Source organism: Oncorhynchus tshawytscha, linkage group LG08 (genome assembly GCF_018296145.1).
Source record: "Oncorhynchus tshawytscha isolate Ot180627B linkage group LG08, Otsh_v2.0, whole genome shotgun sequence".
Lineage (NCBI taxonomy): Eukaryota > Metazoa > Chordata > Actinopteri > Salmoniformes > Salmonidae > Oncorhynchus > Oncorhynchus tshawytscha.
In genome coordinates this window covers 74,967,361-74,995,083 of record NC_056436.1, presented here as the reverse complement: position 1 = coordinate 74,995,083, position 27,723 = coordinate 74,967,361, and the positions used below count along the sequence as shown (strand labels likewise).

Below are 27,723 nucleotides of genomic sequence, written 5' to 3'. Positions count from 1 at the left end.
ATGGTGTTACACTGTATGGCTTGGGCTTTGTCGAGCTTCATCAGTACAATGCGTAACAGGGTGATAAACTGACATCTCTCAGCTGTGTTTTTACAGTAGAGCCCGAGGCCGAAACATTCGAGGAATCGTTGTTAAAATTCTGACCCAAAATTGGTGTTGGAGTTCAGAGTTGAAGACAACCAGACTAGAAGCGATCGGACTTTATATTCATCATGTTTCCAGGAAAGGGAAGACATTACTTTATGTTTGACGATGGAAAACGCTTGTGAATGAATCGGAAGGGTTTTGTCTGCTGGAATTACACTATAAGGGCTTTATGGTTGAATCTTGGGGTCAGAGAGCCTTTGTTTACAGGATCAGAAAGAGGCCAGGAGTCAGTTCATGTGAATCGGAGAGGGGTGTCTGTCGTTGTTTAGATGGTGATTAGAAAGACAGGAAGGATAGATTGGGACTAATAAGAAGATCACGTTACTTAACCATAAGCAGCGCACGTTACTTAACCCACTGAAACCATGTCGCATGTGACTGACTGGGAAGCGTCCGCGTCGATAATCGTATAACCTGAGAGAGAAAGGCACGGACCAGCTGGGGTGACACAACCCCGCCACGGTGCCACCATGGATCTACTTGAGTGCCCAATCTGCCTGTTCCTCATGTGTGAACCGGCCACCATGTCCTGTGGTCACTCGTTCTGCCGGAGCTGCCTGGGGAACTACTTGCCATCCAGGTGCCCAGCCTGCAAGGAAAGATTTAAACAGAGAGACGCCAAAAATATCAAGAACACCATCCTGATATTCAGTGTCATTGAGAAGTGCTGCCCAGAAGAAACGAGGATGAAATGCCAGATTCTGGAGAAACTCAAAACCAGCGAGTTCACAGAAGCTTTACGCATCGCGGATGAAGGGATACGACTAGGTAGGTTTCTAAAAAATAATATGTGAACTTGAGTATGTTTGGGGATGACATTTCCTTACGCAACCCTCGACGAGGCTGCAGTACAGGCCTACGATGAAATGTGTATACGTTGTGTAAAGTGGAATCCAGCCACTTATAAAAGCCCCACACCACCCTGATTACGTACATTTACGTCACACAGATGTTTGCCCAAAGAAACTCCAGCCAAGACGTAGGATGTAAAATGATCATGCTGACTAATAAAAACACACACACACCTGAAGTTCATTCCGATATATTAATGTACTCAGATGAAATTGCTTTAATTGTCTTTATTTGTCTTCAGTGCAAAATAGCCTACAGAATCAGGCTCCCCTCGCAAAAGAGGCTTCTAACCTCAACGGGCTTTTCCTGGTTAAATACAGGTTAAATAAAATACTGTATGTATTGGTATAGTGACCTGGCATGCACTCCTGTTGTAGCCAGTAGCCTGGTCAGATAAGAGTCACGTGTTGGGAGGCAGTCACAGTGGTCTAACATGTATAACCACATTTATAAAACTCTAACCAGATATCACAGTTGTAAGAATCGGCTTTATTGAATGCAGTTATATTCTGTTAATTCAGTTCTCTTTATAAGCCTGTGATAAAATGCAGTTCTAATTATTTTGGCCCATGTACTTTGCCTCCCATCTATTCTACACATGTTCATAGGCAACATATAATGTGTTTGTGCATGGCTTATACAGTTGGAGTTTGAAGTTTACAACACCTTAGCCAAATGCATTTAAACCCAGTTTTTCACAATTCCTGACATTTAATCCTTGTAAAAATTCCCTGTTTTAGATCAGTTAGGATCACCACTTTATTTTAAGAATGTGAAAGAATAATAGTAGGCAGAATTATTTATTTAAGCTTTTATTTATTTCATCACATTCCCAGTGGGTCAGAAGTTTACATATACTAATTGAGGGTTTGGTAGCATTGCCTTTAAATTGTTTAGTTTGGTCAAACGTTTCAGGTAGCCTTCCACAAGCTTCCCACAATAAGTTGGGTGAATTTTGGCCCATTCCTCCTGACAGAGCTGGCAGAGCTGAGTCAGGTTTGTAGGCCTCCTTTATTTAAATTTAACCTTTATTTAACAAGGCAAGTCAGTTAAGAACAAATTCTTATTTTCAATGACGGCCTAGGAACAGTGGGTTAACTGCCTGTTCAGGGGCAGAATGACAGATTCGTACCTTGTCAGCTCGGGGGTTTGAACTTGCAACCTTCCGGTTACTAGTCTAACGCTCTAACCACTAGGCTACCCTGCCGCCCCGTCCTTGCTCGCACATGCTTTTTCAGTTCTGCTCACAAATGTTCTGTGGGATTGAGGTCAGGGCTTTGTGGTGGCCACTCCAATACCTTGACTTTGTTGTCCTTAAGTCATTTTGCCACAACTTTGGAAGTATGCTTGGGGTCATTGTCCATTTGGAAGACCCATTTGCGACCAAACTTTAACTTTAACTGATGTCTTGATGTTGCTTCAATATATCCACATAATTGTCCTTCCTCATGATGCCATCTATTTTGTGAAGTGCACCAGTCCCTCATGCAGAAAAGCACCCCCACAATATTATGCTGCCACCCCCGTGCTTCACGGTTGGGATGGTGTTCTTCAGCTTGCAAGCCGCCCCCTTTTCCTCCAAACCTAACAATGGTCATTATGGCCAAACAGTTCTATTTTTGTTTCATCAGACCAGAGGACATTTCTCCAAAAAGCATGATCTTTGTCCCCATGAGCAGTTGCAAACCGTAGTCTGGCTTTTTTATGGCAGTTTTGGAGCAGTGGCTTCTTCTTTGCTGAGCGGCCTTTCAGGTTATGTCGATATAGTACTCATTTTACTGTGGATATAGATACTTTTGTACCTGTTTCCTCCAGCATCTTTACAAGGTCCTTTGCTGTTGTTCTGGGATTGATTTGCACTTTTCGCTCCAAAGTACATTAATCTCTAGGAGACAGAACACGTCTCCTTCCTGAGCGGTATGACGGCTGCGTGGTCCCATTGTGTTTATACTTGTGTACTATTGTTTGTACAGATGAACGTGGTACCTTCAGGAGTTTGACAATTGGGTACTTTTTTCACCACTGCAGATATGGGAGTTTATCAAACAAAACAAATATGTTTCAGCCTCAGGCCTTCATCAGTGGCCTCTTTCAATAGCAAGGTCATGCTCAGTGAGTCTGTACAATGTCAAGGATTTTCTTAATGTTGGGTCTGTCACATTGGTCAGGTATTCTGCCACTGTGTACTTTATTAGCTAGCATTCTAATTTTTTCATTTTTTTGTGGATTCTTTCCATTTTGTCAAATAGTTATCATATTTTGGTTGGGTCTAATAGTGTTGAAGTCCTGAGGCTCTGTGGGGTCTGTTTGTGTTTGTGAACAGAGCCCCAGTACCAGCTTGCTTAGGGGACTCTTCTCCAGGATCATCTCTCTGTATGTGATTGCTTTGTTATGGAAGGTTTGGGAATCGCTTCCTTTTAGGTGGTTGTAGAATTTAACAACTCTTTTCTGGATTTTGATAATTAGCGTGTATCAGCATAGTTCTGCTCTACATGCATTATTTGGTGTTTTATGTTGTACACAGGGGATATTTTTGCAGAATTCTGCATGCAGTCACAAATTTGGTGTTTTTCCCATTTTGTGAATTCTTGGTTGGTGAGCAGATGCCAGACCACACAAAAAAATAAAATAAAGGGCAATGGGTTCTATAACAGATTCAACTATTTTTAGCCAGATCCGCATTGGAATGTCAAATTTTCTGTTCCTTTTGATGGCATAGAAGGGCCTTCTTGCCTTGTCTCTCAGATCGTTCACAACTTTGTGGAAGTTACCTGTGGTGCTGGTGTTTAGGCCAAGTGTTTTGTGTGCTTTAGGGCACCGGTGTCGAGATGGAATTTGTATTTGTGGTCCTGGCAACTGAACCTTTTTTGGAACACCATTATTTTTGTCTTACTGAGATTTACTGTCAGGGCCCAGGTTTAACAGAATCTGTGCAGAAGATCTAGGTGCTGCTGTTGGCCCTCCTTGGTTGGGGACAGAAACACCAGATCATCAGCAAACAGTAGACATTGGACTTCAGATTCTAGTAGGCTGAGGCCGGGTGCTGCAGACTGTTCTTGAGCACTCTCCAATATGTTGATATACAGTACCAGTCCAAAGTTTAGACACATACTCATTCTAGGGCTTTTCTTTATTTTTACTATATTCTACATTGCGTGAAATAACACATGGAATCATGTAGTAACCAAAAAGGTGTTAAATATTTAAGATTCTTTAAAGTAGCCACCCTTTGCCTTGATGACAGCTCTGCACACTCTTGGCATTCTGTCAAAATGCTTCATAAGGTTGTCACCTGGAATGCATTTCAATGAACAGGTGTGCCTTGGTAAAAGTTAATTTGTGGAATTTCTTTCCTTCTTAATGCATTTGAGCCAATCAGTTGTGTTGTGACAAGGTAGGGGTGGTTTACAGAAGATCGCCCTATTTGGTAAAAGACCAAGTCCATATTATTGCAACAGCTCAAATAAGGAAAGGGAAACGACAGTCCATCATTACTTTAAGACATAAAGTTCAGTCAATGCGGAACATTTCAAGAAATCTTAAGGTGTGCAGTCGCAAAAACCATCAAGCGCTATGATGAAACTGGCTCTCATGAGGACCGCCACTGGAAAGGATGGCCCAGAGTGACCTCTGCTGAAGAGGATACATTCATTGGAGTTAACTGTACCTCAGAGTTCAAGTAACAGACACATCTCGACAGCAACTGTTTAGAGGAGACTGCGTGAATCAGGCCTTCATGGTTGAGTTGCTGCAAAGAAACCACTTCTAGAGGACACCAATAATAATAAGAAGTGACTTGCTTGTGCCTAGAAATATGAACAATAGACATTAGACCAGTGGAAATCTGTCCTTTGTTCTGATAAGTCCAAATTTGAGATTTTTGGTTCTAACCGCCATGTCTTTGTGAGATGCAGAGTAGGTGAACGGATGAACGGATGATCTCTGCATGTGTGGTTCCCACTGTGAAGCGTGGAGCCGGAGGTGTGATGGTGCGGGGGTGCTTTGCTGGTGACACTGTCAGTGATTTATTTAGAATTCAAGGCACACTTAACCAGCATGGCTACAACAGCATTCTGCAGCGATACGGCATCCCATCTGGTTTGGGCTTAGTGGGACTATAATTTGTTTTTCAGCAGGACAATGACCCAACACACCTCCAGGCTGTGTAAGAGCTATTAGACCAAGGAGGAGAGTGATGGATTGCTGCAGCAGATGACCTGGCCTCCACAATCACCCGACCTCAACCAAATTGAGATGGTTTGGGATGAGTTGGATCACAGAGTGAAGGAAAAGCAGCCAACAAGTGCTCAGCATATGTGGGAACTCCTTCAAGACTGTTGGAAAAGCATTCTTCATGAAGCTGGTTGAGAGAATGCCAAGAGTGTGCAAAGGTGTCATCAAGGCAAAGGGCGGCTACTTTGAAGAATTAAAAATGTGAAATGTATTTTGATTTGTTTAACACTTTTTTGGTTACTACATGATTCCATATGTGTTATTTCATAGTTTTGATGTCTTCACTGTTCTGCTACAATGTAGAAAATAGTGAACATTAAGAAAAACCTGAGAATGAGTAGGTGTGTCCAAACTTTTGACTGGTTCTGTATTATGTAAAAGCGGGTATTTTAAGGGTGCTGTACTGCAGCGCCAGCTGTGCCTCCAGAGACTCTGGGTTCACGCCCAGGCTCTGTCGTAACCGGCCGCGACCGGGTGGTCCGTGGGGCAACGCACAATTGGCCTAGCGTCATCCGGGTTAGGGAGGGTTTGGCCGGTAGGGATATCCTTGTCTCATCGCACACCAGCGACCCCTGTGGCGGGCCGGGCGCAGTGCGCACTATCCAAGGTTGCCAGGTGCACAGTGTTTCCTCTGACACATTGGTGCGGCTGGCTTCCGGGTTGGATGTGCGCTGTGTTAAGAAGCAGTGCGGCTTGGTTGGGTTGCGTATCGGAGGACGCATTACTTTCAACCTTTGTCTCTCCCGAGCGCGTACAGGAGTTGTAGCGATGAGACAAGATAGTAGCTACTAACAATTGGATACCACGAAAAAGGGGTAAAATTCAACAAAAAAAACACAAAAAACGGGTATTGCTCAAGCTGCATCCCTGTATCACCCAACGGCCCTGTGGAAAGATTTTTTTTTTTTTTCCCATTTTAACTGCACTCTTGTTGTTTGTGTACATGGATTTTATAATGGCATATGTTTATCCCCCAACACCGCTTTCCATCAATTTGTAAAGCAGACCCTCATGCCAAATTGAGTCAAAAGCTTTTTTGAAATCAATAAAGACTTTGTCTTTGTTTAGGTTTGTTTGTTTGTCAATTTGGGTGTGCAGGGTGAATACGTGGTCTGTTGTATGGTAATTTAGTAAAAAGCCAATTTAACATTTGCTCAGAACATTGATTTCACTGAGGAAATGTACAAGTCTGCTGTTAATGATAATGCAGTGGATTTTCCCAAGATTGCTATTGACGCATATCCCACGGAAGTTATTGGGGCCCAATTTGTCACCAATTTTGTGGAATGGAGTGATCAGTCCTTGGTTCCAAATATTGAGGAATATGCCAGAGCTGAGGATGATGTTAAAGAGTTTTAGTATAGCCAATTTGAATTTGTGGTCTGTATATTTCATATAGGATACCATCAACACAGCAGGCCTTTTTGGATTAGAGAGTTTCTATTTTGTCCTGTAGTTCATTCAATGTAATTGGAGAATCTAGTGGGTTCTGGTAGTCTTTAATAGTTTTCTCTTTCTCCCCCCCCTGGACCCACACAGCCAGCCTTGTATAACACTGTAATCTGTTGTAAATGGGGTACACTTAGTCTGTCTGTGTTATAAGTATTGTAGTGTTATTGACTCTTCCTTACTGTTACTCTTTGCTATGGATGGTCAGTAATGCTAGTAGTCCTCACACATAGTTCCACTCCCCCAGAGAAGCACAGCAGTGTTTAGGGAAGTGATCTGGGTTACTTTTGAGTTGTTGAGCTGAGGAGTGTAAGGTGATATTCAGTTTCCTTGTCTTGTATTTTTGTCACTGCTGATGTTCTCTCTGTTTAAGTCATGACTGTCATGACAGCCTTACCCAGTAGCTGATTTTCTCTCTTTTTAGGTCGTGACTGTCATGACAGCCTTACCCAGTAGCTGATTTTCTCTCTGTTTAAGTCATGACTGTCATGACAGCCTTACCCAGTAGCTGATTAGCTGATGTCATGACAGCCTTACCCAGTAGCTGATGTTCTCTCTGTTTAAGTCATGACTGTCATGACAGCCTTACCCAGTAGCTGATGTTCTCTCTGTTTAAGTCATGACTGTCATGACAGCCTTACCCAGTAGCTGATTTTCTCTCTTTTTAGGTTGTGACTGTCATGACAGCCTTACCCAGTAGCTGATGTTCTCTCTGTTTAAGTCATGACTGTCATGACAGCCTTACCCAGTAGCTGATTTTCTCTCTTTTTAGGTCAGTGACTGTCATGACAGCCTTAGCTGATTTTCCAGTAGCTGATTTTCTCTCTGTTTAAGTCATGACTGTCATGACAGCCTTACCCAGTAGCTGATTTTCTCTCTTTTTAGGTCGTGACTGTCATGACAGCCTTACCCAGTAGCTGATTTTCTCTCTGTTTAAGTCATGACTGTCATGACAGCCTTACCCAGTAGCTGATTTTCTCTCTTTTTAGGTCGTGACTGTCATGACAGCCTTACCCAGTAGCTGATTGTCTCTCTGTTTAAGTCATGACTGTCATGACAGCCTTACCCAGTAGCTGATTTTCTCTCTGTTTAAGTCGTGACTCTTGTGACAGCCTTACCCAGTAGCTGATTTTCTCTCTTTTTAGGTCGTGACTGTCATGACAGCCTTACCCAGTAGCTGATTGTCTCTCTGTTTGAGTCGTGACTGTCATGACAGCCTTACCCAGTAGCTGATTTTCTCTCTGTTTGAGTCGTGACTCTTGTGACAGCCTTACCCAGTAGCTGATTGTCTCTGTTTGAGTCGTGACTGTCATGACAGCCTTACCCAGTAGCTGATTGTCTCTCTGTTTGAGTCGTGACTGTCATGACAGCCTTACCCAGTAGCTGATTTTCTCTCTGTTTGAGTCATGACTGTCATGACAGCCTTACCCAGTAGCTGATTTGTTTCTGGGTGCTGAGATTAGATATTAGATTTGAGGTGATGTCTAACAACATACAATAAACATGCAGAGGTAATTGTGTTTATATGTGCAGAGGTAATTGTGTTTATATGTGTGGGAGTTAACTTTCATAATGAATGCCTAACCTCCATACTAATGATCTGTCATTACACAGAGAATGAAACAACTTCCTACAAGAGAAAGTCTGATGATTCTGACTGGATGTTTCTCCTCTACCCACCAGTAGTTTGCTAACTGCTTTTCTGACTGTGTTGTCATACTGAGGGTGTCAGTGCATCAAACATGTTGCATAAATAACAGTTTCTATGCACCACACAGGACTATGCATAACAGGTTGGGTTTCACTCCATTGTTTTGATACACACATTATATTAATACTCTGCAGGCTTTGCTGTAAAGCTAGCAGGTAGCATGCTACACCCAAAGAACCCTGGTATTGGGGGAGGAGGGAAGGTGAGGGTGTGAGGTCAGATGATTGTGCAACTTGTAGCTCATATTGTAACTTCAGGTTTTTGGGAGATTGTCTAAATATTCCTGATAGGGCAAATCGAACTAACCCAATTCTGACTGGGAAGCTATCGCTGATAATGATCACTGTTATGCACTATGCTCCCTCCCCCAGCCCCTGGTGATGTGAGTCTGAAGGTGTGGAGAGCGGAGGCCAGTATGGGACTGGGACTGTTCTCTGATGCCCTGAGGGACCTTGAAGACCTTTGCTGCGTTCGCCCCAAGTGGACAGAGGTAAGAAACACGCCCCAAACAACTGGAGAGAAGGAGGGGGAGAGAGAGGGAGAGACCTCACCACCCCCACACCCCCTTTTCAAAAACAAATATCCCCTGTGCTGCATACTTATCTTGCCCTCTAACACACGATACAAAACAACATCACACATCACAATAACCAAAACCTCACCACTTCTGCAACCATATATCCAACCCATCTTCCTCAGCCACAGAGACGGCCTCCTCGACACACCATATCTCCTTAAATATCTCCACACTTTTTAATCATTTTATAAGAACTCAAATTCCATCTTAAGGCACGCAGAGACCATGCCAATAGAAAAGGGTCTGTTATCCCCCCACCTTTGACCCTGTTCCTCCTTGTTAGCCAAATAGCCAACTTTGCCTGAGCAAACTGAAAATTCAACAACACACATTTGGCCTTTTCCTTATTTGAATACCTGTACCCCATTATAAACATCCCAACAGTAAACTCCACCCCAACCTCTCACACAGACATTCTAACATGCTTCATATCCCACCCCCTCAAACTCCCCCAGGCCAGGAGTGTTAAAGTCTAATAAGTCCTCAATACCCCCTTGCCAGTCCCCAGTCTCTGCCGTGACCTGCAGTGGCGGAAACATTGGTCACCCCTCCCCCTTTGCCCGCTCTAAAACCCCTGTTACCGACTCAGTCAGTGTCTCCTGGACCTCCTCCAGGAATCTCTCCAGCAGCCTAAGAGATGTTAGTCCTGTTTGTTGTGCCAGGACTTCCATGGTTTTCCACCTCTCCTCCCCACATAGCCGCCGGTCTCCCAGCCTTAGTAATCACGTTGCCATCAGTCGCTTCTGCAGGGTGGCCGACTGAACCAATCTCAAAAGGATGGCTGGATTGTGGAAGATAAGCTTCTCCCACAGCCCAGGCTCCACACCCCCTTCTAATGTGGGCCATAGCAGCTGCCAGGCCCTCAGCACTGCAGAGTAAAAATCAGAGAGACCTGCTGTGCTCAGCCTCCAGCCTCATGAGGAACAGCTACCGGTCCAACCCTAATCCACCAGCTCTCCTCAGCCTCCAGCCTCATGAGGAACAGCTACCGGTCCAACCCTAATCCACCAGCTCCCCTCAGCAGCACACGTGTTGGTTCCCTCCAGCCGACATCAGTATGGTACAGTAGTCTCTACGCCGCCTTTAGTCGGAATGCAGCCACCCTGCTCTCCAGTTCGACCAGGCCCTGTCCTCTTTCTTGGACGGACATGTACAACACTGCTGCCCTCAGCCAGTGATGACACGACCAGAAGAAATCCACCAGTTTGGGGTGCAGACCAGCGGGGGGTTGAGGACAGACAGTTTATGCCACAGGAAAGATGCCAGCAGGTTGGTGATTATCAGCACCCTTCCTCTATATGACACTTGGGACAGGAACCACCACCTGGCCAGTCTTGACACCACTACCTGTGAAAGCCCCTCCCAGTTCTTCCTGACCCACCTCTCCAAGCCCAGGTACACCCCCAACATTTTAAGCCCTTCACAACTCTACTGTAAACCCCATAGAAGCAGTGGGGGGGCCCTATCCCTCCATTCCCCATATAACAGAGCGTTGCTCTTGCCCCATATAACAGAGCATTGCTCTTGCCCCAGCTCACCTTAGTTGACGAAGCTCCCTCGTACACCTTCAGACTCGTCTCTAGTGCCTGCATATCTTGCCCATCCCTGACCATCACAGAAATGTCATCTGTATTTTCCGACACTGCAATGCCTGTCAACACACCCATGCCTGTCTCGCACACTCCCTGCAGTCTCCTGCGTATGAGGCACAGAAAGAGTCACAGGCTAGTGTATATAACTCCCCCGATAGAGGGCATCCTTGTCTAATGCCCCGTCTCACCCAGACTGTCCTACTGAGCCCCCCTCCCACCTTGACAATACATGACGCCCCAGCATACAACATCTTCACACAAGCCAAAAACCTTTCCTCAAACCCAAACAAAGACATCACTTTGAACAGATACTCATGGCCCACTCTATCAAAAGCTTTCTTTAGAGAGAACAGTCCAAAGTTCACAATAGAAACTCTCGACAAGTCCAACATGTCCCTGATTAATAAGAACAAGTTGTCCGTGATTGAGCGTCCCGGTACACAATATGTCTGGTCCTTGTGTACTAGAGAGTCCAGATGGAACTTCAGTCTGTTAGCGAGGACCTCAGCAACTATATTGAAGTTCGCACAGAGCAATGCCACAGGCCTCCAGTTCAACAAAACTAAGGAGATGATTGTGGACTTCAGGAAACAGCAGAGGGAACACCCCACTATCCACATCGATGGAACAGTAGTGGAGAGGGTAGCAAGTTTTAAGTTCCTCGGCATACACATCACAGACAAACTGAATTGGTCCACTCACACAGACAGCATCGTGAAGAAGGCGCAGCAGCGCCTCTTCAACCTCAGGAGGCTGAAGAAATTCGGCTTGTCACCAAAAGCACTCACAAACTTCTACAGATGCACAATCGAGAGCATCCTGGCGGGCTGTATCACCGCCTGGTATGGCAACTGCTCCGCCCTCAACCGTAAGGCTCTCCAGAGGGTAGTGAGGTCTGCACAACGCATCACCGGGGGCAAACTACCTGCCCTCCAGGACACCTACACCACCCGATGTTACAGGAAGGCCATAAAGATCATCAAGGACATCAACCACCCGAGCCACTGCCTGTTCACCCCGCTATCATCCAGAAGGCGAGGTCAGTACAGGTGCATCAAAGCTGGGACCGAGAGACTGAAAACCAGCTTCTATCTCAAGGCCATCAGACTGTTAAACAGCCACCACTAATATTGAGTGGCTGCTGCCAACACACTGACACTGACTCAACTCCAGCCACTTTAATAATGGGAATTGATGGGAAATGATGTAAATATATCACTAGCCACTTTAAACAATGCTACCTTATATAATGTTACTTACCCTACATTATTCATCTCATATGCATACGTATATACTGTACTCTATATTGACTGTATCCTTATGTAATACATGTATCACTAGCCACTTTAACTATGCCACTTTGTTTACATACTCATCTCATATGTATATACTGTACTCGATACCATCTACTGTATCTTGCCTATGCTGCTCTGTACCATCACTCATTCATATATCCTTATGTACATATTCTTTATCCCCTTACACTGTGTATAAGACAGTAGTTTTGGAATTGTTAGTTAGATTACTTGTTGGTTATTACTGCATTGTCGGAACTAGAAGCACAAGCATTTCGCTACACTCGCATTAACATCTGCTAACCATGTGTATGTGACAAATAAAATTTGATTTGATTTGAGATTTGATTTCTTAAGTTCACACAAGTCCCCGTTTTTGGGCAGGAGAGTCAGAGCCACCCGATGGCAGCTCATCGGCAACTCTCCTACCCCCACGCATTCACGCAACACGCAAAAGAAGTCCAGTCCAATTATTCCTCTAGGTTATACATCTAGGTTATGCCTTTGCCAGTTCATGGGACAACCATTTCATCCCTCTGTGCCAGAGAGAGCTTAGGGAGTTCTGCAAACAAAACCCGAGCACACATAGGATCACACAGTTCCTCTCTCTCTACCTCTCTCTCTCTCCCATTTTCCATTCCTCTCTATATCTCGCTCTCCTTCTATCTATCGATCTATCTCTCTCTCTCTCTCATCCATTATCCATTATCTTGTTTGTTCTCCCCAGGGTTTCTTTCGTAAAGGTAATGTGTTACTGGAGATGGGTCGTCAGTCTGAAGCCCTGATCCAGTTTCACCGCTGTCTCAAACTACAGGCCGACTTCACTCCTGCCAAGAGCCAGATTAAAAAGGTCAGTAGCTATAGTCAACACTGACTGGCTCATTTACTGACTGGCTCATTTACTGACTGGCTCATTTACTGACTGTTTACTACCGACGGACTAATTTACTGACTGTTTACTACCGACTGGTTCATTTACTGACTGTTTACTACAGACTGGCTCATTTACTGACTGTTTACCATTGACTGGCTCATTTACTGATTGGCTCATTTACTGACTGGCTCATTTACTGACTGTTTACCATTGACTGGCTCATTTACTGATTGGCTCATTTACTGACTGGCTCATTTACTGACTCTTTACTACAGATTGGCTCATTCAATCTCACTAGCTCAGTGTGTCAGTGACTGCCTGGCTGAATGACTGTATGGGGTCAGGTTCTAGAAATGGGTGGTATTTGCTGCTTCTAGAATTTAAAAAAAGAATGGAATGCTTTGGAACAATGTTAGACAACCTAAACACGTACTGTATACTAAGTACAGCAGGGGTGGGCAATCATTTCAGCTCTAGGGCCACTTTGGGATTTTAAAATTCAGCGGAGGGCAGCACATTTTTCCCAGACTGATTTGTTTGTCAAAAGCCATTTGTGGGCCAGAAAAAGGGCAGTTATTTGAAAATGTAAAGGTCCATTATAATGGATGGATTTATTGATTGATTTGTGTGTCTGTTTCCCCTGGTCAGATCCTGGAGGCGGAAGGCATGTCAGTTCCAGAGGAGGTGCCCCAGATCCTCCAGGTGGTGTCGGAGTACCTCAGAGACTCCTGCCCCCCCATCACAAGCCTCTTCCCCACTGGACCCACACAAAGCCACACACACAGCCACGCCGAAAGCCTCCGATTCCCTCAGGAGGAGGGGGTCGACGGGGACAGGAGAGGAGACTCTGAGAACGGGTCAAAGGTGAAACATGGGACCAGTACTGAGTGCTGTCTCAGTCTCTGTCAGGCCGTGTCCTTCCTCCCTACAGCCGAGGATGATGAGGAGATGATGATGAGGAAGGAGGAGAGGCACAGCAGGGGTACATAGAACACACACACACGCATACACACACACACACAGACACACACACACACACACTGGAAGAGAGAATAGATACATGTTGATGGTTGATAATGGTTCTATGTTGTCTCCCTTAGGAGGCTGCAGTCTGGACAGAAGAGACTCTCTGAGTGTCCTCACTGTGTCTGACTTTGAATGTCCCCTCTGTATCAGGTTAGTAGTTTCCATAGATGGTACATCCTGTGGAGTATTGTGGTACTGTGTTATTGTTGAGAAACTTGTGCTGTACTCTGATCTTAGTGCTGTACCTCTACAGGCTGTTCTATGAGCCAGTGACCACTCCCTGTGGACACACCTTCTGTAGGACCTGCCTCGAGAGAAGCCTCGACCACAACCTCCGCTGCCCCCTCTGCAAACAGCCACTACAGGAGGTAACTACGGCCTACCTAACTGTGGTCTAGGTAACAGTGGTCTATGTAACTTGTGTCTACATAAGTAGTCTACGTAACTACAATGCCGTGCAAAATTATTCACATTTCATTGTGTTACAAAAGGATTCACATTTTATTGTGTTGCAAAGTGGGATTAGAATGGATTCAATGGTGTGTTTTTTTGTCAGCAATCTACACAAAATAATGTGGAAGATTTTTTGTATTTTTTTATAAATAAAAAATTAATAACTAAAATATAGTCGTTGCATACTGTAAGTATTCCGCCCCTTTGTTTATCCTAAATTGATTCTGTAAGGTCCCTCTGTAAGGTCCCCCTGTAAGGTCCCTCACACAGATTAAACTACAATGACCAGGGAGCTTTTCGAAAGCCTCATAAAGAAGGGCAGTGATTGGTAGATGGGTAAGAATAAATCAGACATGGTCAAGTTAATAATTATGCTGTGGATGATGTATTAAACCACCCAGACACCTCAAAGATACAGTCGTCCTTCTGAACTGAGCTGCAGGACAGGAATGAAACTGCTCAGGGATGTTACCATTAGGCCATTGGTGATTTTAAAACAGCTACAGAGTTCAATGGATGTGATAGGATAAAACTGAGGATGGATCAATAACATTGTAGTGACTCCACAATAATGACCTTAATGACAGAGTGAAAAGAATACAAATACACAGAATAAAAATATGTATGCAATAGGGCACCAAAGTAATACTGCAAAAAAACAACAAAGAAATACACTTTTTGGCCTAAATGCAAAGCCTTCTGTTTGGGGAAAACACAACACATCACTGAGGAACTGCCTCCTTATTTTCAAGCATGGTGGTGGCTGCATCATGATATGGGTATGCTTGACATCGGCAAATACTTGGGAGTTTTTCAGGATAAAAAGAAACCGGATGGATGGAGCTAAGCACAGGCAAAATCCTAGAGGAAAACCTGCTTCAGTCTGCTTTACACCAGAGACTGGGAGAGGAATTCATCTTTCAGCAGGACAATAACCTAAAACACAAGGCCAAATCTACACTGGAGTTGCTTACCAAGAAGACAGTGAATGTTCCTGAATGGCCAAGTTACAGTTTTGACTTAAATCTGCTTGAAAATCTATGGCAAGACTTGAAAATTGCTGTCTAGCCATGATCCCCAACATCTTGACACAGCTTGAAGAATTTTTTAAAGAATCATTCTTAAATATTGCACAATTCAGGTGTGCAAAGATCTTATAGAATTAACCAAGAAGACTCACAGCTGTAATTAATGCCAAAGGTGTTTCAAACATGTATTGATTCAGGGAGCTGAATAGAATATTTGAGTTATTTCAGTTCGATTAATCTGTAGAAAACATATAATTGTTCTTCCACTTTGACATTACAGAGTATTTTGTGTAGATTGTTGACAAAAAATTACAATGAAATCAATTTATGGGGTCTGAATAATTTTGCAAGCCACTCTTGTGATGTGACTGTCATTAATGTGATGACTGCTATTTATTGAATAATTAGCTACTATGTTTAATTATTACTCAATTAAATTCATCATGTAACATTTAACTCATTAGGAATTTGGGGCGCCACGGGAAAAGTTGTTTACCCGAGTTTCTATCTCCTGACTTAAACTCTAAAGATTCATAAATATCTCTTACATCAATAACAGTTAACATCGCATAATTATTGGATATCTGCACGAACCCTAACCTAAGTGATGAATCAGCGTTACACAAATTGGCTTAATTATTTATTTACTAACTAAATCTTCACACAGAATATGTAAACACACACAGTATAGGTTATTGATTACATACATAATACAATGAAAGCAGGTCCGTAGTGGAGTAACAAAAGCCTGACTGTTTGGTTACGCAATGGAAAGTGAGGGGTAGGTAAGGAGAGGGACAACAAAGAGGGTCAACTTATCGTACATACATTTGGAAGCTACGCTCACCGGAATATGAATACTTTGCACATGAACGAACGCTCATTCAGAAAAGAAATGCAATGTTTGTATTTACGCATAGATGTCTTTGTCATCTCTCTGTTGAACTCGATGGTTCTATGGGAAGTGGTTTGATGTAAGTCTCTGGTTGTCCACCAGAGGTCACCATGTCCTTCTTAGTTGTAGGCTTCTTCTGTCTTGGAGTTTCTATTAGAATAGATACCTCCGGTGTACCACGTGGTGGTGAGCGGGATCTGTCTTCCCTTTTATCTTTGATCACATAGAAGGCATTTTCCACTGAATCCCATACCTCTGGGTCACTGTCTGGGTGCTCCCGTGCTTGTCTCTGCAGAGCGTATATGAATGGCAAGTACTCCCATTTGGCACCACCTGCAGTCCTTGCTGTGCCATATACACTCTGCTGAGACACGCAAGGGAGCACCCAGACAGTGACCCAGAGGTATGGGATTCAGTGGAAAATGCCTTCTATGTGGATAACTGCTTACAGAGCATCCCATCCACGGCTGAAGCGAAAGCACTCCTTGATAAAGTACGGAATCTCCTGTCAAAAGGGGGATTTGAGGTCCGACAGTGGGCTAGTAACAGAGCGGAGGTTATCCAGCACCTCCCGCCACAAGCCAGGTCCAGTAGCAGTGAACTATGGCTATCGCAGTCTAGCGCTAACCCACAAGAGCCCACTCTAGGACTGAGATGGAGTTGCATACCGGATACCCTTGGGTACAAGTACCGCTCAGCCCTCTATACCGAAACCCCCACTCTGCACACATTTATCGGACCCTAGCCAGTCAATACGATCCCCCTGGGTATATCCTGCCATACACAACCCGGGCCAAAGTCTTAGTCCAGGACCTGTGGCAGACCAAGAGGGACTGGGATGAACCGATCTACCCGGCTGATCTAGTGGAACGATGGATCTGTTGGGAAACAGAGTTATCGGAGCTATCTGTAGTCCAAATGCCAAGATGTTATGTACCACCCTGTGCTGACCAACTGGGATCATGCCTGGAACTGCATGTGTTCTGTGATGCTTCGGAGAGCACTTATGGGGTGGTTTCCTATCTAAGCATGGAGGATAAGGCAGGCCACACCCATGTCTCCTTTGTCATGACCAGGTCCAGGGTCGCACCCAAGAAGCAGTTGTCAATACAGTTGTCAGGCTGGAACTCAGTGCAGGCCTTTCCGGAGCCCAGTTGGCCTCTACCTTGTGAGCCGAGCTCACCTTGCCAATCCAAAGGGTCATCTACTGGAGTGATTCGACCACTGTATTGACCTGGCTCAAGTCGGAGTCCTGCAGGTATAAGGTGTTTGTCGGAACTCGCATTGCGAAAATCCAAGACCTAACAGAAGTCCAGGACTGGAGGTATGTTGATAGCATAGACAATCCTGCTGATGACGTTACTCGTAGTAAAAGCCTTCAGGAACTTGCTCAACCCCATCACTGGAGCTTGGGACCACCATTCTTGTCCCAACCAGAGAACGAGTGGCCGACAGCCCCCAGGCGTGTGGCCCCTCCGCAACCAACTGAAGCTCATGAGTTAAGGAAGTCCGCCCAATGCTACAGCATCTCCCTGACCTAGCACAATCCCAAACACTGCCGGATCAGATCGCCGCCACAAACCAGATCTCAGATGGGGTGACCTCGCTCATGGCAGAGACACTACTCTTCCATCATACACAAGCAGGAGGAGCTAAAAGCTCTGACAGCCGGGAGGGAAGTTGCTAAGGAAAGCTGTTATCTCTCACACCCCAGAATATGATCAAATCCTTGGAGTGTTCAGAGTCGGAGGGAGGCTGCGCCAAGCAGAAGTTTTGGACCCCGGCACTATCTACCCAATTATCCTTGACTCCAGACACCCACTTACCAGGCTCCTCATCAAGAGTTATGATGAGAGGCTTCTCCACCCAGGGCCAGAGAGGGTCTATGGGGAGATGAGGCGGAAGTACTGGATACTTGGAGGATGAGGAGCCATTCGTAAGCACCAATACGCCTGCGTAGAATGTCAGAGATGGCGGGCCGGAGCCACTGTGCCCAAAATGGCAGATTTACCCCCTGCTCGCTTGCGCCTCCTCAAACCACCTTTCTGGTCAACCGGAGTAGATTGCTTTGGCCCCTTGACGATCAAGCTAGGTCGTCGAGTGGAAAAGCGCTGGGGCATTCTATTCAAGTGTTTGACAACTAGATGTGTCCACCTGGACCTACTGGAGAGTTTGGATACTGAAGCCTTCCTCATGGCCCTACGGCGGTTTATCTCCCGACGGGGGAAACCCTACGAGATCCTGGCTGACAGAGGCACAAACTTCAAGGCAGGAGAAGCCAGGTTGGAGGACGCCTTCCAAGCCATGGAACCCAGCCTCCAGGATCAGCTGATGGACCAACAAATCTTGTTCAAATTTAACCCTCCAGGAGCTCCTCATTTTGGAGGAACATGGGAGCGAGAGATCAAATCTGTAAAGACGGCCTTACAAGATGTCCTGGGGGACCAAACTATTACTGAAACTGTCTTGCGGACTGTCCTGATAGAGGTGGAAGGGATATTGAACTCCAAACCCTTGGGATATCTCTCTGCAGACATCGCTGACCCTGATCCGGTTGCACCGAATATGCTCTTGATGGGACGACGAGATGCGTCACTTCCTCAAGCCATGTATGCTGCTACCAACCTCTTGGCTGACCATTACTGGGCCCGATTCATTCGGGATTACCTACCAAGCCTACAGCACAGAGGGAAATGGTGGAGAGAAATGGCCAGACTGGAAACTGGCCAAGTAGTAATGATGGTGGACCCTCAGCTGCCTCAAGCCCCCTGGCTGGTGGGACGTATCACTAAGACCATGCCTGGGACCGATGGTTGCGTTAGATCAGTGGAGATCCAGGTAAAGAACCGGACATATATCCGGCCAGTTGCTCGACTAATTCCTCTCCCTGAGATGACAGAGGATGGGGAGCAATGAGCCTCTTTGAGGAGTGTGGAATTTAACACATTTCCAGGGTGGCTGTAGAAAAGGCCCATGGAATTGGTGGAATAATCCTTTAACTCATGGCCACTTACTTAGCTGGACCATGGGCGTTTTAATTAGGTCAGGTGGCAATGACCAACAGATCTCATCCCCATTAAAGGAGGAAATAGCCATCGCCTGATCTCGCTGCTTTCTCTTCCTTTACTCTGTCTGATCCAGAAGTTCTGTGCGTCCATGAATCCACGGAAGTCCACCGACTCTGTTACCTTTCATCTGAAATATCTGTTGCGATCGGGAGAGTGGGCCATAAGTTATTGTTTATAGTTATTACCGCAGAGCGCGGCTTGGAGCGCACGCTTCAAACATATTGTGTAATGTGAATGGTCAATGATCATGGCCCTACGGATCCTCATAGGCCAATTATGCAATCGATATGGTTAATATGTAATGAAATGAATTACATGTACACATGAAGACAATTGAAAGGGTGAAATGAGAAACGTCATTGTTTGCTAACTGATCGACTATGATATCAAACTAATGAGGATTATAGATTGAATAACCATTCACTGTTTGTATACTTTCATGATTTATGATAAATAGTTACGAGCCTAAATGACTCACTGATGATTACTATTGACTTCTTAATGAACTGGATTGTTGAATTCCCTAATTATGTTAATCATGAATGATTGTTATGATTTGATCTTTGTGATGATGAATTTGATCGGATACATGTTATTTGTTTCCTTTGTTATGCAGCACAGACTACTCAGTAAATATACCACTTTATGGTTAAAGGAATTCCAGCCTCAGTCTCATCCATTCCTCATCCATTCCTAAAAATAGTTTCATATTTAACCTCTCTAGGGTATGTCCCACCTGGCCAACATCCAGTGAGATTGCAGAGCGCCAAATTCAAATACAGAAATACTCATTACAAAAATTCAGAAAAGATACAACTATTAAACATAGGTTTAAAGATGAACTTCTTGTGAATCCAACCACGGTGTCAGATTTCAAAAATCCTTTACGGCGAAAGCGTATCTTACAATTATTTGAGAACATAGCCCAGCAGACAAATCATTACAAACAGTAACCAGCCAAGTAGAAGAGTTACACAAGTCAGAAATAGAGATAAAATAATCCCTTACCTTTGATGATCTTCATATGTTTGCACTCAGAAGACATTCATTTATTCAATAAATGTTCCTTTTGTTCGATAAAGTCTCTTTGTATCCGAAAACCCCCATTTTGTTCGCGTTTTCTTCAGTAATCCACAAGCTCAAACAAAGTCAAAACAGGCAGACAAAAAAATCCAAATTGTATCTGTAAAGTTCATAGAAACATGTCAAACGATGTTTATATTCAATCCTCAGGTTGTTTTTAGCCTAAATTATCTATAATATTTCAACCTGACAATAATATCGTCAATATAAAAGGTAAACAAGAAAGGCACTCTCTCTGGTCACGCTAATGAAAAAGCTGTTATACGGCAGGGTCCACTCATTCAGACTGCTCTTACTCCCTCATTTTTCAGAATACAAACCTGAAACAATTTCTAAAGACTGTTGACATCTAGTGGAAGGCATAGGAACTGAAATTTGAGTCCTAAGTCAATGGATACTGTAATGGCATTGATTAGAAAACTTTTAAAAAACAATCCTACATCCCGAATGGATTTTTCTCAGGTTTTCGCCTGCCAAATCAGTTCTGTTATACTCCCAGACATTATTTTAACAGTTTTGGAAACTTTAGAGTGTTTTCTATCCAAATCTACTAATTACGTGCATATCCTATCTTCTGGACCCGAGTAGAAGGCAGTTTAATTTGGGCATGCTTTTCATCCAAAATTCCAAATAAAAGAGTCATGACAGCATTGTATGTTCTACATAACTAGGGACTTTGTCTATGTACATAGTCTATGGGCTCAATCAGGAACACATTATATATAGTTACAATGGAAGGTCTGCTTTGTGCTGTTTTTTATGTTGCTACCATGTTTATAACCCAAGAGGGATCACTTTAAAAAATATATATATTTTACTAGGCAAGTCAGTTAAGAACAAATTATTATTTTCAATGACGGCCTAGGAACAGTGGGTTAACTGCCTGTTCAGGGGCAGAATGACAGATTTTGTACCTTGGGGATTTGAACTTGCAACCTTTCGGTAACTAGTCCAGTGCTCTAACCACTAGGCTACCCTACCGCTCCACTTTAACTGGGGTAAACTTATTTGTTACATTTATTCCCATTTAATGCTGAATCACTTTTTGTTTCCTTGTGTAGTACTTTAAGAACAGGAAGTACAACCCCACAGTGCTGCTGCAGGAGATCATGTCCCGCCTCTTCCCCCTGCAGCTGGCTGAGAGGAAGCAGGTCCACGAGACTGAGATGGCCGAACTCTCCAAGTGAGTCCTGTCGCTGACGCACTGTAACCAGGGGTAAACGGGGGTCGATGTCGAATCCTCCCGGTTTGTTCTAGAGTCTCACAGAACTTTAGCCTGGCACTCAAACTGATTTCTCTATGTTTCCCCTTTGTGGGTGCAGCGTTCAGTCTGGTTTAACCGGAGAACAGCGACACAGAAAAGAGACATGGACTTTTGTTTTTTTCAAAATACACACCTCCTTCTTAACCCTACTGTTACCCTGATATATTTCTCTCTCTCAATTCAATTTCAATTTAAGGGCTCTATTGGCATGGGAAACATATGCTAACATTGCCAAAGCAAGTGAAGTAGATCATAAACAAAAGTGAAATAAAAAAAAGTGAAATCTCTCTGTCTCTCTGCATCCTCTCTGTCTCTCTCTGTCCCTCTGTCTCTCACTCTCTCTGCATCCTCTCTGTCTCTGCATCCGCTCTCCCTCTTTCTCTCTCTCTCTCTGCATCCTCTCTGTCTCTCTCTGTCCCTCTGTCTCTCACTCTCTCTGCATCCTCTCTGTCTCTGCATCCGCTCTCCCTCTTTCTCTCTCTCTCTCTCTCTGCATCCTCTCTGTCTCTGCATCCGCTCTCTCTCTTTCTCTCTCTCTCTGCATCCGCTCTCTTTCTTTCTCTCTCTCTGTCTCTCACTCTCTCTGCATCCTCTCTGTCTCTCTCTCTCTGTCTGTCTCTGCATTCTGTCTCTCTGCATCCTCTCTCTCTCTCTCTCTCTGTCTGTCTCTGTCTCTCTCTCTCTGCATCCTCTCTCTCTCTCTCTCTGGATCCTCTTTGTCTGTCTCTGCATTCTCTGCCTCTCTGTCTCTTTGCATCCTCTCTGTTTCTCTGTCTATCTCCCTCCATCCAACAGTCTAACTAAGGACATCCCTATCTTTGTGTGTGCGGTGGCGTACCCTGGTGTGCCCTGTCCTCTCCACATCTTCGAGCCTCGTTATCGCCTCATGATGAGACGATGCATGGAGACGGGCACCAGGAAGTTTGGCATGTGCAGCTACGAACATGGAAAAGGGTGGGTGGTGAATGTATACAATCTGAAAATACTGGTATGAAAATGAACCGTGTGTCTGACTCGTTTCCCTTTTTACACACTGTTCTGAGTCACACTGTTCTGAGTCACACTGTGGTGGGGATCTGATTGTCTTTCACATGAACCTTTTAGCTGGTTCCAACAACTCTGTGTGTGTCTGACTCTGTGTGTGTCTGATTCTGTGTGTGTGTGTCCTCCAGATTTGCAGACTACGGCTGTATGCTGGAGATCCATAGCCTAGAGGTGTTGCCTGATGGTCGCTCCTATGTGGACTGTGTGGGTGGAAGTCGCTTCAGGGTCCTAAAGAGAGGACAGAGAGATGGATACCACACTGCTGATATAGAATACATGGAGGACCACAAGGTAAGTTACCACAGGTTGTTCTAACCTACTCCTGGCCCTGGATGACCCCTGTAAAGGCAGAGTTTTGGTTCAACTGACCACTCTTGAGGAAGTTTACAAATGTATTTTATTAGCTAGTTCTTCAGTGAGTGTTCCACTGGTACTTTGCTGTTTCCAAGCAACACTTTGTAAAGGCAATGTTCAGCACCCTAGTGGGTATATCTCAGGAGGGCATGGGAGGGAGGGATCGGGTAGGGAGCGGAGGGAGAGAGAGAGGGAATATTAGACATTAGATGAGTTCTGGTCTGGAAGGGTTAGTGATAGACAAGGTCCATGTGACAGAGAGAGAGAATATATGACTAAACATTAGACATTAGATGAGTTCTGGTCTGGAAGGGGTTAGTGATAGACAAGGTCCATGTGACAGAGAGAGAGAATATATGACTAAACATTAGACAATAGATGAGTTCTGGTCTGGAAGGGGTAGGTGATAGGCAGGTCCATGTGACAGAGAGAGAGAATATATGACTAAACATTAGACAATAGATGAGTTCTGGTCTGGAAGGGGTAGGTGATAGGCAGGTCCATGTGACAGAGAGAGAGAATATATGACTAAACATTAGACATTAGATGAGTTCTGGTCTGGAAGGTGTAGGTGATAGACAAGGTCCATGTGACAGAGAGAGAGAATATATGACTAAACATTAGACAATAAGTGAGTTCTGGTCTGGAAGGGGTAGGTGATAGGCAGGTCCATGTGACAGAGAGAGAGAATATATGACTAAACATTAGACAATAAGTGAGTTCTGGTCTGGAAGGGGTAGGTGATAGGCAGGTCCATGTGACAGAGAGAGAGAATATATGACTAAACATTAGACATTAGATGAGTTCTGGTCTGGAAGGGGTAGGTGATAGGCAGGTCCATGTGACAGAGAGAGAGAATATATGACTAAACATTAGACATTAGAGGAGTTCTGGTCTGGAAGGGGTAGGTGATAAACAAGGTCCATGTGACAGAGAGAGAGAATATATGACTAAACATTAGACAATAGATGAGTTCTGGTCTGGAAGGGGTAGGTGATAGGCAGGTCCATGTGACAGAGAGAGAGAATATATGTAAACATTAGACAATAAGTGAGTTCTGGTCTGGAAGGTGTAGGTGATAGACAAGGTCCATGTGACAGAGAGAGAGAATATATGACTAAACATTAGACAATAGATGAGTTCTGGTCTGGAAGGGGTAGGTGATAGACAGGTCCATGTGACAGAGAGAGAGAATATATGACTAAACATTAGACAATAAGTGAGTTCTGGTCTGGAAGGTGTAGGTGATAGACAAGGTCCATGTGACAGAGAGAGAGAATATATGACTAAACATTAGACAATAAGTGAGTTCTGGTCTGGAAGGTGTAGGTGATAGACAAGGTCCATGTGACAGAGAGAGAGAATATATGACTAAACATTAGACAATAAGTGAGTTCTGGTCTGGAAGGGGTAGGTGATAGGCAGGTCCATGTGACAGAGAGAGAGAATATATGACTAAACATTAGACATTAGATGAGTTCTGGTCTGGAAGGGGTAGGTGATAGACAAGGTCCATGTGACAGAGAGAGAATATATGACTAAACATTAGACAATAAGTGAGTTCTGGTCTGGAAGGTGTAGGTGATAGAAAGGTCCATGTGACAGAGAGAGAGAATATATGACTAAACATTAGACAATAAGTGAGTTCTGGTCTGGAAGGGGTAGGTGATAGGCAGGTCCATGTGACAGAGAGAGAGAATATATGACTAAACATTAGACATTAGATGAGTTCTGGTCTGGAAGGGGTAGGTGATAGGCAGGTCCATGTGACAGAGAGAGAGAATATATGACTAAACATTAGACATTAGATGAGTTCTGGTCTGGAAGGGGTAGGTGATAGGCAGGTCCATGTGACAGAGAGAGAGAATATATGACTAAACATTAGACATTAGATGAGTTCTGGTCTGGAAGGGGTAGGTGATAGGCAGGTCCATGTGACAGAGAGAGAGAATATATGACTAAACATTAGACATTAGATGAGTTCTGGTCTGGAAGGTGTAGGTGATAGACAAGGTCCATGTGACAGAGAGAGAGAATATATGACTAAACATTAGACATTAGAGGAGTTCTGGTCTGGAAGGGGTAGGTGATAGACAAGGTCCATGTGACAGAGAGAGAGAATATATGACTAAACATTAGACAATAAGTGAGTTCTGGTCTGGAAGGGGTAGATGATAGGCAGGTCCATGTGACAGAGAGAGAGAATATATGACTAAACATTAGACAATAAGTGAGTTCTGGTCTGGAAGGGGTAGGTGATAGGCAGGTCCATGTGACAGAGAGAGAGAATATATGACTAAACATTAGACATTAGATGAGTTCTGGTCTGGAAGGGGTAGATGATAGGCAGGTCCATGTGACAGAGAGAGAGAATATATGACTAAACATTAGACATTAGATGAGTTCTGGTCTGGAAGGGGTAGGTGATAGGCAGGTCCATGTGACAGAGAGAGAGAATATATGACTAAACATTAGACAATAAGTGAGTTCTGGTCTGGAAGGGGTAGGTGATAGACAAGGTCCATGTGACAGAGAGAGAGAATATATGACTAAACATTAGACAATAGATGAGTTCTGGTCTGGAAGGGGTAGGTGATAGGCAGGTCCATGTGACAGAGAGAGAGAATATATGACTAAACATTAGACATTAGAGGAGTTCTGGTCTGGAAGGGGTAGGTGATAGGCAGGTCCATGTGACAGAGAGAGAGAATATATGACTAAACATTAGACAATAAGTGAGTTCTGGTCTGGAAGGGGTAGGTGATAGGCAGGTCCATGTGACAGAGAGAGAGAATATATGACTAAACATTAGACATTAGAGGAGTTCTGGTCTGGAAGGGGTAGGTGATAGACAAGGTCCATGTGACAGAGAGAGAGAATATATGACTAAACATTAGACAATAAGTGAGTTCTGGTCTGGAAGGGGTAGGTGATAGGCAGGTCCATGTGTGAGAGAGATGAATCAAATAAAAGACAAAAGACAGTTTGTTTCTTTATTTAAAGGTGTGAACAGAATCAGTTGTACTGTGTGTATTTTTCATAGAGAATATCCTCCTATGTTCCTAGGCTGAGGGGTCAGAGTTGGAGCTGTTGCAGAGCCTCCATGACAGTGTGTATGAGCAGGCCCAGGACTGGTACACACGCCTCAACACACGCCTCAGAGAACAGATCAGCAGACAGTATGGAACCATGCCTGACAAGGACGACAACATACAGGTACACACACACTTACAGACAGACCGTGCCTATCACCTAACACTCCCAGACCAGTACTTATCTAGTGTCTAATATCATCTCTCCCTGTCTCTCTCTCTCCCGGTTTTCTCTGTCTCTCATTTTCTCCCTGTCTCTCTCTGTCTCTCAATGTCCCTTCTCTCCCTGTCTCTCTCCCTCAGGCCTCCAATAACGGTCCAGCTTGGTGTTGGTGGTTGTTGTCAGTTCTCCAGCTGGACCCTGCCTACCAGACCACTGTGCTTTCTCTGCCCTCCCTCAAAGATCGCCTGGGACACCTGCGCATCGTTCTGGAGTACTTCTCCCAGAGCTAGAGAAGAGGAGGAGTATGAAGGAGATAGAGGGATACAGTGATACTTGGTTTCTGATGCCAATCCAGTACCCTACACAGAGGAGAATCTCTACAGACCGGATAATATGAACCATACACAATACAGAAATACACACAAACACACATCCACTAATATATTACACACACACACACACACACACTAATATATTACACACATACACACAAGCAGAAAGAGATTGTTTTATCACTTACATAAATACCATATTGAATTGCTGGTGAAAGAGAGGAGTTTTTGTTTTTTGGAGAAAACTAACTCAATATACTTTCAAATGACTATATACTATGTTTTGACTGTCCATATACTATGTCTTGACTGTCCAGCTCGCTAATAATTGCCAAAATTAAAGCTAGACAGTCAGGGAGTATCGTAAATTCCCAAAACGATGGATAGAGGACTTTCTCTTGCAAATTTTAACGGTGAGGAAATAATCAATATTCATTGCAGCTCCCCGGAACTCGTTGAAAACCAAATGCAGCCCCCAGGGCAAAATTTGTTTGACCCCCTGCAGTAGAGGGTTCAACTCAATCTGTTCTTATTCATGCCAAAGGATGTAAACCTGGTGTTAATGTCTCAGACAACCAATAGGTGTCCCTGTTCTCACTCCTGTTTCCCCTATCAGCCAAGCATAAAGAACACTGCCTTTCGTCATGGCAACTGACCTGCACTCATGATGTAATCATCCATGTCATAATCAGATGATCTGATTAGTCTGACTCCTATGGCTCTAAAGTGCTTGATGAAATGCTATTAAAGGAGAGATGAGATGATAGCGGGATATCGCTCAGTCTTACAGAGCTGAAAACAACCTGATTTCCTGGATAATGCACAGTATGCTATTAAAGAGTTTGGGTTAATGTTATGGATAGTTTAGAATAATCATGTTGTCTTTTTTTTTTTGGGGGGTTCTTTAAAACCTTGGCAAGCTCCCATATTGTGACAAACACAATGAGCAGCCATTTGGTATCTAACAATCGGCCACTAAATTAGGATCATCAATTCTTTATTTTATTACTAGCACTATAGTATAATTGCTATTTCCGTTACTATATATTTCCTGCAATGAAGCATCGTTACCAATATTGAATAGGATGTAATATTAGTGTGCTATTGCAATAATGATCTATTATGAAACATCGAAACAGACAAAGGCCTGGGTGAAAATCGTAATGTGAATTAAAAGCTGCTATTGGCTGA

The 27,723-nt window shown here is 44.1% G+C and overlaps 1 protein-coding gene across 1 annotated transcript; it reads left to right on the top strand.

Moving 5' to 3' along the window:
* lonrf1 (LON peptidase N-terminal domain and ring finger 1) lies at window positions 1–27,723 on the top strand. The gene is made up of 11 exons (XM_024407614.2): window positions 1–915; window positions 8,764–8,882; window positions 12,584–12,706; window positions 13,379–13,712; window positions 13,831–13,906; window positions 14,010–14,124; window positions 21,345–21,466; window positions 22,343–22,501; window positions 22,720–22,882; window positions 26,012–26,161; window positions 26,341–27,723. Exons 1-11 carry the CDS (start codon window positions 618–620, stop codon window positions 26,488–26,490), a joined length of 1,809 nt encoding a protein of 602 aa, XP_024263382.1. The 5' UTR covers window positions 1–617; the 3' UTR covers window positions 26,491–27,723.

What these genes read in the sequence shown, in the direction of transcription:
- lonrf1 (XM_024407614.2), top strand. Translation starts at nt 618, where the DNA reads ATGGATCTACTTGAGTGCCCAATCTGCCTGTTCCTCATGTGTGAACCG. An exon ending in GAATGTCCCCTCTGTATCAG is followed by an intron (nt 13,907 to 14,009) that starts GTTAGTAGTTTC and finishes GTACCTCTACAG; the next exon opens with GCTGTTCTATGAGCCAGTGA. An exon ending in AGCTACGAACATGGAAAAGG is followed by an intron (nt 22,502 to 22,719) that starts GTGGGTGGTGAA and finishes TGTGTCCTCCAG; the next exon opens with ATTTGCAGACTACGGCTGTA.